Source organism: Oxyura jamaicensis, chromosome 5 (assembly GCF_011077185.1).
Source record: "Oxyura jamaicensis isolate SHBP4307 breed ruddy duck chromosome 5, BPBGC_Ojam_1.0, whole genome shotgun sequence".
Classification (NCBI taxonomy): domain Eukaryota; kingdom Metazoa; phylum Chordata; class Aves; order Anseriformes; family Anatidae; genus Oxyura; species Oxyura jamaicensis.
In genome coordinates this window covers 59,411,529-59,424,998 of record NC_048897.1, presented here as the reverse complement: position 1 = coordinate 59,424,998, position 13,470 = coordinate 59,411,529, and the positions used below count along the sequence as shown (strand labels likewise).

The window sequence follows — 13,470 nt, the reverse complement described above, 5'->3', positions numbered from 1 at the left end:
TAAAATTCTGTTTGTTGAAAGAACTTCTATAATCCACTCATTGCTTGGACACTGGCCTTGGTGACAGAATGTGTGGTGAACGGGTCCCTGTCTCTCCCTTTATCTTCTCCCTCCTGCTTCTGGAGAACAAAATGCAAATGAGTTGGAATTAAGCCTTTGATCTAGGGTGTAAAGGTGTAAGCAAACTGATGACCTTTGTAGCCAACCTCAGGTGAGCAGTGTGTTCTGAGGGAGACTGGAATCAGCATGGCAACAACCAGGTGGGATAAAACAGGCAGAATTGGACAACAAAGTTACAGCCTCAGCAATTAACCAGGATAACTGTGTCCGTTTATCATTGTTTCCACTTCTGAATCAAGCCTGTATGTAAATCTCAGTTTTGGTACTTGCCGAGCACAAGCCCCTCATGACAGAAGCCCATGGGTGTTCCCACCACCACCACCACTCCAGCTTCTGCTTTTTCAGGGATCTGAAAGGCGCTAGCTTTTACCTGATGATTGCATATGGACGGAAACAGATGATTGCATACTGACCTGTTTGTGTAGCCAGCCTCTTACTATGACAGGAACGTTGGGGTTCCTTCTGATAGCTTGCTCCCTCTTTCCAAAGCTATGAACTTTGTTTCCAGTCTTCACTACCTGTAAGGAAGTATAACAAAGCAGTGTTTTTTAAACTGCGCTGACACACACTTCATGTTTTAAATAACTTCACTGCAGTAATTCATTACCCAGTAACAAAGCATTTATAGCATTCTCAAGGGCAAGTAAATAGACAATAACATTTACAACATAGCAAAGTCAATTTCCCACTCTCATCAACGTATCAGTGCTAGGCTGGCGTGGCTCAAATCTGAAAGGCAGAACTGCTGAAGTTCTGTTGTGCTTGGCAAGTATTTTTGAGTGCACCACATGGCACAAGTCTTATACACACACAGAACGTGGTATGCAGGAATCCTAATCAAGCTCTTTGTTGCTTGTTTTTCGTTCATTTGTTTTTCCTGTTTAAATCCAAATAACATTGGCAGTTTAATAAAATGCTTGGACTTTGACCCTGCAAACAAAAGGAGAAGATGCAGCACGACTACTAAGGAAGAGACCTAGATGGCAGTAAGTGGAAAACACGAGGGCTACATAATGGTTTGCTTTACTGCAACCTTAGTTTTGACTCACAGTGGCAAAATGAGTTCAAAAACAAGAAGGGAAGGCCTACCAGTCTGTGAAAAAAAAACAGCAAGAACCTCATAAATGATCTGCCTATTATTTTCCAGCCTCAGCAGTTTGCTACTGCAATTGCGTTAGGAACCTGAGGGGCACAAACCACCCTTACAGTTGCACCCGATCTCTGCAAGGGAAGAGCTGTCCAGATCCACGCCCTGTCTCCTTCCCACCATGTGCCCGCAATGTCTCATTTGTTCGAATCTCTCAGCTGACCAGTTCTGATGTTCCCTCAGCTGCAGACAAACAGCAGCTCTGGAAAATGAACACATCTGTCATACGCAAGGGCTGATATCATAAAGGTACTTGAGTGTACTGCTTCTGCATGTCAGGCAACATCTGGACTAGAAGACAGCATATAGCATCATAAAATACCCCAGCAATATACAGAATATTTCAGTTGGAAGGGACCCAAGTACAGGGGGAACACAGTAACATTTGCAAGCTTCCATTCACACTGTTAGGTGCTTTAAAAAGACTAAATTCCGAATTATTCTCAGACTGAACCAGACCTTTATTTCTCCATATCCTTTATTCATAATCCATATGAATGGCTTTTAACATGGTTCATAATGGGTGAAAATCCTCATCTGTAATGACTGCAGCGGTCTAAATGCAGTCTTGAGATGACTTATTCAGACAGTGCCAGCATGTAAAAGGTGAGGCTCACCCCAAGGATCTATGCACATTTCTGCAACTGCCCACTTTAGGTGTCTTGGAAAACAAGGAATTACGTATTTACATGTATACCAATAAAACAGAATGAGAGGTTGATAAGTATAAACCTTAGTTTTAGTTGGTAGCGGTTTTGTTTTGTTTCCAGCACTCTCCTTTCCTTCTCCAACTGACATTGTTGGAGAGTGCATGTGAAATTCTCTTTCCAAACAACTACTTCTTATTTCAGAAGTTTTATTCAAACCAAGTTCAGACTTGAATACTGCAGCAAGCAAGCCAGTAGGCTTTGTTTCTTTCATCTTAAACCGAGAATGACAAATCTATCATGCAGCTGGCAGCTTACCTTCCCTCTCCACCCCAAACATAGCAATTGTTAGCTGTCAGCTTTCTGCAGAAGAATCAAGCTGAAAGCCCTGTACCTGCTCCTACACCTTCTGATTTGGTACAATTCCAGTGCACATAGCTCTCTATAAAAATCAGTTTGAATTTGGCCAGGATTCCAACCCTACACCTACACAGTGTCAGTTTTGTGACAGCATCTGCAGGACAAAACAGTGAAGGCATTTCATGAAAGGTAATAACCAGCTATGGGTAGCTACGGGAACTTGCCATGATAAACAGAATGTACTGCTGGCTTCATGATCGTCTCCCAGGTCTGTGTCTGGGAACTCGCTCTTCAAAAAGAATGATTATAGAATTCATGAAAGAAAACATTTAGAAAACAGAGGAAAGGTTCTTAACATCTACCCTTGGAATGCTACAAAAGAGGCCCAGAATGGAGGACACCAGTTATTCACTTTACAGCCTTTGTTCTTGGTGCTGGTTAACTTGACTTAATTCTGATATGGTAGTTTGTGAAGGAATTTAACAGATCTCCTTCTGACTCTACAGAACATGGGGAGTATTTTCAAGCTTGGAAACTCATGCAATGAGGAACCAAAGTGTATATGAGAAAGACTATGGTTCTCTGTACTGATTAAAACTCTAGTAAAGTATTTATCAAGGGTCCACAGCTGGATGGATCTCATAAACAAATTTGGTGGAGAAGGAAAGTACAAGCAAGTCCTCTATGAGATGTCTACTTGAAGTCTAAAGGTGTAGAGTATTTAAAGGAATGTCACATCTAGCAACCTGGCAGAAGCATACACTGGCACACTTCCACTGGACAGCAAACAAATTAACAGCAGAGACCAGAAACAGATCAGCGGAAGTTCTGGGAGGAGATTCTGGATATTCTCCAAGCTGTGATGGAAAGAGCATTACTATCACATTTAGCTGCGCAGTTCTCATGTTTCCTGTGAATTAGTTCTTTCACGTGGGTGGGCCTCTAAGTTGTATCCAGTCATCATTATCGTTCTCTGTGTTTTGCAAAGCCTGACTAGATCAGTGCAATTACATGACAAAGGAAAGCAGCAGGAGCAGGTGACAAGGGTGCACGCTTACTGGCAAAAGTGTGATCAAAAATAAGTTAAAGCCAACCGCATCACTCGAAAAATTCCTCACCTCAAAGCAGAGTACCAGGTCCCTATTAAGTTAATTGATTTTTAAGAATGAAAAAAATGAACCTGTTCTCTCTAATGCTGGCATGAATAAAAATGACAACGAGCACAAAAACAGTATACTCAAATGCAGAAGTACCTTGTTAAGTCCTAGTCTTCCAGTTTAATTCACGGACCGATTAAAATCAACACTAAGATAGCATTGGCCTTAAAGCAAGCAAAGTTCTAATCATCAAGTTCAAACAACAGTCTGTTTCTTTTACCTTAGAACCAGGCTTGGTATCAACAGCAGACATAGTTACTGCAGTGGATGATTCACTGACCATGCTTGAAGGTCTTTGGTTTATTTGTTGCTTGGACATAGGTGAATTTAGTCTAGAAAACAAAAACACGCAGATACTCTAAAGCACATCCGTTTTTGAACACTTAGCTTTGCCTTTTTATATTGAAGACTCCCAGTGAGCAAATGAATGACAGGCTAGTCAAACACTAGGCAAACGTTTCCCATTTCCCACTTCCATTGCACTACCCCTGTTATTTTGATTTCAGGTATTTCTCAAGCAGACTCTGTCAGTGACATCTGAGAATTAGTATTTGCCGATGCATCAGGAGGCAGAAACCTCCCAAACTGCAAATCCAACAGAGAATCGAGATGTAACAAAGAGCACTCCAAGAAGATAATGCTCATGCACAGAAACTAAACTGTGCCCAGTATAGGGGCTTGGCCCCAAACGCGTGGAAGAGACAGCAGTGGGAAGGGAGGGGTAGGAGTAAGCACACTTTGCAATTACAGATTTATTGCTTAAACTAAAAGTGTGGATAACCTGATGCTTGATCTTTCAACCTGCCCAAAACACAAGTCACACTACAATATAAATTGGTAAAATAAGAACATATTTTAAGTGAAATGATTAAATTCATGGCAGATATTGCTAGAAATAGCCTCCGAGTCATACTAGGATACAAGACATCTAGATAACTGGCTCAGATAGAGATACCCACTTAAATCATAGAGAGATAAATCCTACTGCAGGAACCTGTTCAACACGTAAGATTCAGTACAGCTGCCCAGATGGAGAAACGAGAAGACAAATGCAAGTACAGGCTCTTGTGAAATTCCGCATGCGGATTGTTAGCATAAGCCTCAGCGGCCAAGCTTGTGAATTAAATCAACAGGTGGTATTTTCAAAAATCATTAAGAGCAGTTTAGCAAATTATATTTTAGAAACACCAAATCATTAGGAGGTACCAATACAATCACACCAAAAAATACTGTTAACAAATAAACTTTTTGCATTTCAGTAAGTTACTGAAGCACTTATTTAAAATAAAACAAACAAAACTAAAACTAAACAAAACATAATACAAACCACACTCATAAGACCAGAGAGGTTGCTGGCTGCAGTAGACCAATACATGGCTTAACTGAGGAGGACGAGGTGCTTGCCACCACTGTGCTCCCCCAGTTAAAACCTGAACAGTTACCTCTCCAAAAGCATTTACAGTCGATGTCAGAGAAAGCACATTTTTCCATTTGTGACCACAGTTTAAATTAAGCTTGCCAGGAAGTAATACCACAGCTTTAATCCCATTTCCTTTACACATCACTTATCTGGCCTAACTTCTCTCTTTCTAGCTTTTGGACGTAAATGCAGGTCCCAGATATGAGAACAAACTACAGCAAGGCCCAAAAATCCCAGGCCAGCCTCCAATGTGTGAGAGCTGCATCACCTCAGTTTGAGCCAATCTGCCTTACCTCTTAGGGACCGGGCACCCTATGGTAGCATTTCACCAGCTTTAGGAATCCCCAGTCTCAGCAAGCAGTAGATTAAGGCGCTTCCTGCATACAACACAGCCTGCCCACGCTTTCTCTTGATCAGCCAGTGTTATTTATCTCCTTTTGATCCAACTTTCACCAGTTACGTTTCCACTCTATAAACTTTCAGAACAGGTAGTAAACACGAAGCTACATTGCCTGCATTTTTCTTACGAAAGCAAGGTATTTGCCTTTTCCTAATATTTCCTTTAGATTCTCTACAATTTCCACCCCACAAACTATTGGGTCATACAGTAGGAGAGTCACTTCATGCATGTCACTGATTGTCCAGGTACTCCCTGGGGCAAGGAGGGAAGATGGAAGAGGTGGAGGGCAGAGAAAGGAATACTTGACGTACACATTCAGAAAACCTGTAGGCTGGGAAGCCTGCAAACAATCTGCCTAGATTATGCTTCTTCATTTTATAGAGTAGCTATTTCATATAGAGAGAGCATACTAATTGTCTCAGGAAACAGAAAAACAAAAAATAAAAACTAAAGTTTTTAACATATTAGAGATTAATTTGGAATTAATATGGAAATATAAATTACCCCAGAGGAATGCCTTTAATTGCAAATCAGAGTAGATAAACTCAAACTGAAGCATGTTCACTGTTCAACAAGAAACTGTTTCACAGGAGGTCAAGCTTTGTGCAGTTAAAAAAATAAAATAAAAAAATGGGAGTAACAGAACAAGGTTCAGAACTACAAAGATAAGCTTTATACATTTAACAAGATCTATCAGAAAATCACTAGCACTGTGAGAAAGCTGCAAGGCAATACAGAACAACAAGTGCACAATTTTAAAGAACTGATAATTTTGCCATTTGGTGATTTCTCTTCCACTTCTTACTGAAAACAGTCACTGTCAATAAAGCCTTCATTTGTTAGCAGTACCAAGATTAATGATGAACTTCAACTGGAAAAAGAACAGAATTTAAAAACGAATAAAAAATAAAAGAGCAAGGTTGTTGCCATGGAAGAACTCACATAGCCAGCACAAGAAACAGTAAGTCGAATGAAACAGGAAAAAAAAAAAAAAAAAGAAAAAAAATCAACAAAACATTATTATTCCCCTAAAACAATGCCTTTGGTAGCAAACACTGGTGATCTGACCTTTTTGTACCTGAGATGTAACAGAAAACACAAAACAGCATTGACAATGAATTTAAAATATTCAAACGTAGCATTTCAATTATTAAATACTGTAACAGATTTGCATTAAACCAAACTCAAGCTCAAGTCTCTTAATAGCTAATTAATATTCTCAGTCTGTTTTAAATTGCAAAGAAAAATGTGGAGAATATACGGAATTACCTGCAACAGCCCAACAAGCTTAATGGAGTTAAGACTGTCTCAACAGTGTTTAGAGATTCATCTTCATAAATAAGTGAATAAAGCATTAACCCTGTGCAGTCAGAAGCATTAGGTCAGAATTGCTATTGCCAAACATGTTTCATAACGGTTGTTATTCAGGATACTGCATTTTGTCTTCACAGCGCTGGGTTTTGTCTGTGTTCTGGACAGTTTTCTTGCTGCTTCCCCCAGGGGTGTGCATCCACACACAAAATGGCAGTGTGTGCATTCGGTGCTCCAGCCCCTTGTAAATCTTTATGAAATACTTGAAAATAACTCTCTACATAATATATCTTCTGTCTAGCAACTCCCTGCTCTACTTAAGCCATGCTGGGATGTCTAAAGAAATCACATTTTACTACCTACAAGAATCACATGGCCTGTCTTTAGTTTATTAAAAAAAAAAAAAAAAAAAAAAAAAACGAACAAAAGGGGATTTTACACCAGTAGTCCATATCAAAAAATGCGATACTCATGAGAGAAGCAACTCCTTTTCTCTAAAGGACCATAAAGATCACTCGACTAAAAAGATCCACGTTCATACCAGTGACTTTAAAAGTTTATTTTGTTGGAACAAAATAACAACACGTTAATCTAGTTCTAATACTAATAAATCTCCTAGTCAGTTAGATAAAAATTAACCGTCTTTGTATTTCTATACACGTAAACATGCCAGATGTTTCTTTGGGGGCTGCTCAGGTTTCCTCCTGTCTATCCACCTGATATTTTTGCTGCTATAGTAACCATATGCAATAGAAAAAATAGGATGTCTCTCTCTCCAGAGATAATACACAGGCTTTATCAGTTGCACAAAAAAACAGGTAAAAAAGGGTAACAGTAATTGCATTAAATACATAACGTATTTTCTGTATTTCGACCTTTGTGTTAAGTTTTACCCTTTTTAACTTTAGCGTACTGTCTTCTCATTTGCACACAATGCTATCACAAATACACTGTAACATTTCTAACACACAACTCCTAGTGTTAAGCAACAGATGCAGTTATGTATGTCCCTGTAAGTGCCTGCTTAATCCTTCCTATATAAAGGTAAGAGCTGCTATTTATAGAAAAATACTAGAGAAGAAAACTAAACGTTGCACACGGCTATCCTAAGCAATTCTGTCATAGGTTTTTCAAAGAAATGCATATATAATGATCATAGAATTATGGTTTGGGTTGGAAGGGACCTTAAAGACCATCGAATTCCAACCCCCTGCCATGGGCAGGGACACCTCCAACCAGCCCAGCCTGCCCAAACCCCATCCAGCCTGGCCTCGAGCACCTCCAGGGATGGAGCATCCACACCCATGGGGTGGGCAGGCTGTGCCACTGCCTCACCAGCCTCAGAGTTAAGACTTTCTTGCCAATATCTAACGCAAACCTACCCTCTTTTAGTTTAAAACCATTCCCTCTTGTCCTATCAATACACTCCTGACAAAGAGTGCCTCCCCAGCTTCCCTGTAGGCCCCCTATAAGGTCTCCCGAGCCTTCTCTTCTCCAGGCTGAATAACCCCAACTCCCTCAGCCTGTCTTCACAGCAGAGGTGCTCCAGCTTTGTGGCCTTCCTCTTGGACTCATTTTAATACTTCCACATCCTTCTTGTGCTGGGGACCCCATGGCTGAATGCAGGGCTGCAGGCAGGGTCCCACAGGAGCAGAGCAGAGGGGCAGAATGCCCTCCCTCACCCTGCTGGCCACGCTGCTTTTGGAGCAGCCCAGGGTACGGTTGGCTTTCTGGGCTGCAAGCGCACATTGCAGGCTCATGCCGAGTTTCTCCTCAACCAACACCCCCAGGTCCTTCTCCTCAGGGCTGCTTTCAATCCATTCTCCTCCCAGCCTGTATTTGTGCTAAGCACGTCATGATGTGTTTAAGCTAGATCTGACGCCTGACCAGCAGCCTGAGAATGAGAGGTGGGGATTTGACAGTGGTCTTAGCTAAGAAAGGGTTAGGAAATAAAGAATCATTAATCACTCCTTCTAATAATAATAAAAATCTAAAAAACATCTTCAGGAAGCAGGAATAGCATAAGGATCAAAAGAGAGCATAACTTAAAAGTTACAGGTTCCAAGCAATACTCTTTGTGTTTGTCTTCCAATTACAATGGATTTGAGAAAACTGGAGTTTGGCTTAATCATCAAGACTGGTGTGATATTGTTTAAAAGGCAAAATGCCTTGGGAAAACACTAGTGAGGCACAGTCTCAGCCTTCTACTGAAAGCATCCCTGTTCTCATTTGATCAAGTGAGGCAAGGGCTTCTGATTCATAACTGATCGTAAGTACATTAGGATGAAAACATTCACTGTTTCCCAAAACTCTTCTTTTCAAATATTTTTTCCAGTACGTTGCTTCCCAGATAAGAAATGGCCTGAACAGTCCATACATTCATCATCTCTAGATTACTGTAAATTACTTTCCTGATGTTAAATGTATCCTCTTAACAGATATGTTTGTTGCAACTTGAACAAGTTTGTGCCTAGGTCTCCCCACTAGTCCTAGTCGACTCCTGGCTTTGGCTCCAATCTGAAATTAAAACCAACCTTTAAGTAATAAATAATGTCACAGCACTGAAGAAGAAGTTGTTGTATAAGAAACTCTTAAGAGAGCTGCTACTTCAGGCAGAATGCTTGAGCTACAGGACAAAAAAGAAAAAGAGTACTCTTGGTCAAAAGGATCTTACAATGGAAACAGTTTCCACAGATCATGCAAACCCAGGGACTACCTTTTGGACTGTGTCCTGTTTGTGAAATTCATTTCATTACAGGATATGATCTACCACACGGATTCCAAACTAATATACATCCTACAACACTGATTCCGTACAAATCCTGGATGCCTGACAGAAAAGAACCGAAAGCATCACGCAGCCCCATTACAATTCCTACATCTAAAGACAGGGAGGTGCTGACAGCTCCCGTGATTTCAGCAGAGACATCCACATATGTCAACAGTGTCATCTGCCAGAAACCCAGATGCGATGGCAATGAACAGCGTCCGTATAAAACCTACGCTGCTGCAAGCAGAAGTACAAAACTAAGGAAATCAGAGCATCTCAGGCACTTAATGTCATCTTTTAAGCAATTTGAACTGACATATTAAAAATATCTAATGTTAAAAACACTCTGTTTGTACTTCAGGCCAATAACAAAGCTTAGAAAAATGTTCTTGCAAAGACTGTTTCCTGAGTAGTTACTATAAATACATACCCCTCTCTATATCCCTCCAGTCATTCCCTCTTCACTTGGAGTAAACACCTCGTCTCTATTAATTCTACTGCACTGCAAGATTATTTTTTTCTGCTTTTGATATCATCTTACTATGAGTAACTGAAGTCTGCAGATGACAAGTTATGCCTGCTCATGTTTGCCCTCCAAATAAACACCTCAATTTCTCTTCTAAAAATGTTCCTGATATATACAGAAGATCCATAAAGCCACATGCCATCAGCCAGTTAGTCTTTCAATTCTTACAGCATTTTTTCTGCTACCGCGATTACAAAACCAGGAACAACCCAAGGAAGTGTGTGTAACCCAGGGCAGCACTCCAGGGAGTTCTGTCCAAACACCTACTTTCCTTGACATGTGTATGAATTTTCTCCGTTCTAAATTTGATTGACACTGTCCAGCAGATTAAAGATCTATTAATGGCTGGAAGCCAGAACACAGATGGACAGTGGCTGTTGTCTATATTGCCTTGGAGATTTGCTCATTGCAAGATACCTGTTCTCCTCGCTAAATGACTGGGAACAGCTCGTTTGCATGCCTGTAACGAGCCAGCCCCCTCCTGAGCAGCAAGCCATGCACATACCACTAAACGCTTGGGGTGACCTCTGGCTCAGCAGCATTTCCATGCTCTTTACACCTAGTCACAGCAAAACGTGGCCGACATTCTACTTTGTGCTGGTTCTTAGCATGGGCCTTAACATAGGATTGGCCCTTGGATTTGCTTCTTTCCTCTCCAGGTCCACAGCAGAAGGCATTGCCACAAAAAGCTCAGTCTCCTGGGAGCCTCATGAGGCCCTTCTCTAGGCCGGTGAATTCAATACCACCTCACCACCCTTAATACAATACTGCTTTAAATGAAATGTAAAGCGGATTAAAATGCCCCATAATTTGAAATATAAAGTGCTCAAAATCATGAGGGCAACCTTACAAACCACGTGCAGGCTGTTGCAACATGGTGTCTGGGCTCTGTCATGTGTGAAGAGGGCACGTAAGGGCTGGAGGCTGCTGAAGCAGTGTTGTAAGACGAGGCTGGAACAGGGAAAGATATCTGGTGTTGTCCTCTTGCTCTTTGGGGTAGTTTTAGAAGTGACGTAGCACTGAAGGGATACCCAGCCATCCAGTTACAGAAGGGATTCCAGGATCTCCGACCTATTCCAATCTAATGTGCAGCATGGATGACAGAAGTAGGAAATACATTGGAAATATTTTATTTCTCTAGAATAAAGTGAAGAATGAATGAACAAAATTTTTTGAATAAAAAACAGCCCCAAGACACAATCAATGTAGAAAAACTAAAGCGTAAGAAAAGCAATGAATTACAACATAGAATAGTAATATTTCTGCGTATTTCAGTTTCAGTACAAACCTTTCAGTTTCCTGGAAAGACATGTGAAAGCTTTGTTACGTATGTGTGACACATAAACAACGACAATTTATGTAAATATCCTGCTTAAATGTCTCTTTTTTTCTTTAAGTAAAGAACTGGTAGAGTTTTCCTCTCCAGCCCTTATGTGGAACAGTGCTAGACTCAAAAACATGCTCTCTCAATGAGAATTACATTTTTAAGCATCAAGCTGTATGACATTCTTGCTACAGTACCAGAAGAATTGTCAAACTGCTAAACCACTGTAATTAAATGTGTTAGTATTGTAGAGCTCTTGCCATAGGTATAGAACTACTTACTCTTCATGCAAAATAAATTCAATATTTTCTGGAGAAACCTGTCCTGTCACAGGATGTCTAAATGACGTGGTCTGCTGATTATGGCTGAAAGGAAAACAAAAAGAAAAAAAAAGAAAAAAAAATTAATATTGAAGTGCTAAACTCAGTAAAATATACCAATGATACCTAAAAAGGCAGAACATTCTATATTGACGCTTGGCTTCTGCTACTCTAACGTAACTCTTAGGTACTTTTCAAGCTTCTTGCTGCATTCTTGTTGACTGCCAATGGCATACTATACCTTTTAATTATTAAGGAGGTTAATGTTTTAAAAGAAACTAGTTACAAAGCTTAGCTAGGGAGATGCACTTGAATTTATGATTATTTATACCTGACTATTACTGTGTCATTTAAACACTAACATATAAGCAACACAACATAAATTATTGATTCATATTTCTGTAAATTTCACCCAACAAACTCGTCAATAAATTAAAATGCTGCTGGACAGTTCACAGTCCCACACAATTTATAACATTTAATGAGATCACTGAGAGATGTTTTGTGGAAGCCATTTATTAAATGTTTTTTTTTCTTCCCTAGCATATCTTCAGTGCTTTTTCTTTGTACCTCTCTCTATGCATAAGATTACTTTTAACCTTAACTGGTTAGATGCATAGCCTATATAAAGCTATGTAACTTAGTATGTCAGTTGAGTTGAATTACAATTGTTTTGTTGTTGTTGTTGTTGTTTTTTTTTTGTAATCAACCTTTCCCCCTCAGAGCACTATCTACATGTTTTACCACCCATTGTAAACTATTACTGTACTCATATAATGCAAAAATGTGGAGTGAAGAAAGTTTATTTCAAGATAAACTGGTTGTCTTTCCACCTCCCAAAGCAGGGACATAAACAAATTACGAATCTTAAAGAAATATGATATTTAAGATCTTAGTTCCTAATTACGACAACTGTGACTGACTCACTGCTAGGGAGCCTTAGAATGAACGAATAACAAACCACTTCACTTAGTTAATGTTCTGATTTCTACGCTAGTAGTTAATAATATTTAGGTAAACAACATCCCAAAGTAGAATTCCCATCAAATGCAGCAAAATGTTAACAAAAGCAATAAAACAAATCGATAAAAAAATAAGGCTGTTAAATGATTTTTACCTCAAAGATTCAAAAATAAATTCTTCTTTCTTCTGTTTTAAAGTGTGGTTTTCTCCTCTCCTGTAATGACCAGCCATTTCAGGCCTTACAGATTTGACCTAGTAGTCTAGCATAGCAGGATGTCCACCCAGAAACAGAACAGGGTATAAGGAAGTATTCTTGGGTTTCAAAATAAACAAAGTCCAAAAAGGTTACAGCCTTTCTACAGCATATGTGACAGCTGAAAATCAAACAGCTCACGCAAATGTAGCATTCAAATGTCAATATTCCAGGACATGCCTGGATTAAAAAAATATGCAGTTGAGTTTCCTCTCAGTTCTTACTGATACCTGCTCCCACAAAGTCTCGTTTAAACCACGAGCGGCAGAGGATGCTGGCTGCACTGTGAACCTTTCTTTCACCCCTCTTTCAATCTGCCTTGCTACAGAATGCCATAAATAAGGGGCTAGTATAAGAAACATCAGTGATAAAACGAGAGCAGTGACAACTTCTGTTGCACCAAAAGGACTTTTCCAAACCCCAGCTCTAACAAAAATTCTAGACTTAGAGCCAGTACAAGCCAGTACAAGCGTTCATTGCCCGTGCTGGCGAGAGCCAACCTCTGCTGCAGAGGTGCAGAGGTGGCTGTGTGACAGAAGCTGTCAGTTCCTACCTCCTCTGCTTGCTCCTGAAACCAGAGATGGGGAGAAAGCTGTTACAGTAACCCCGCAGTGCAAATACCTACAAAGCAGCCATGGTCTTTTTCTCCTAAGAGGACTGAGAAGCATCGTTCTCTGAAGAGGCAGCGCTTTAACCTCAGTTTGTATCCTAGGGCTGGGTATGCATCCCAAGAAAGGAATATGAACTTGCAG

General features: G+C 40.1%; 1 protein-coding gene across 11 annotated transcripts in view; it reads right to left on the bottom strand.

Annotated features, from left to right (window-relative positions):
* PLEKHA7 (pleckstrin homology domain containing A7) overlaps positions 1-13,470 on the bottom strand; it is a 142,617-nt gene that overhangs the window by 50,067 nt on the left and 79,080 nt on the right. For 9 of the 11 annotated variants that reach the window (XM_035326977.1, XM_035326980.1, XM_035326978.1 and 6 more), the window contains 3 exons: positions 11,464-11,547; positions 3,652-3,763; positions 534-638 (listed from right to left, as the gene is read on the bottom strand). In XM_035326977.1, the coding sequence (XP_035182868.1) occupies positions 534-638; positions 3,652-3,763; positions 11,464-11,547 (301 nt within the window). The remainder of the gene's footprint in view (positions 1-533; positions 639-3,651; positions 3,764-11,463; positions 11,548-13,470) is intronic. The other 2 variants (XM_035326981.1, XM_035326988.1) reach the window with 1 other exon arrangement.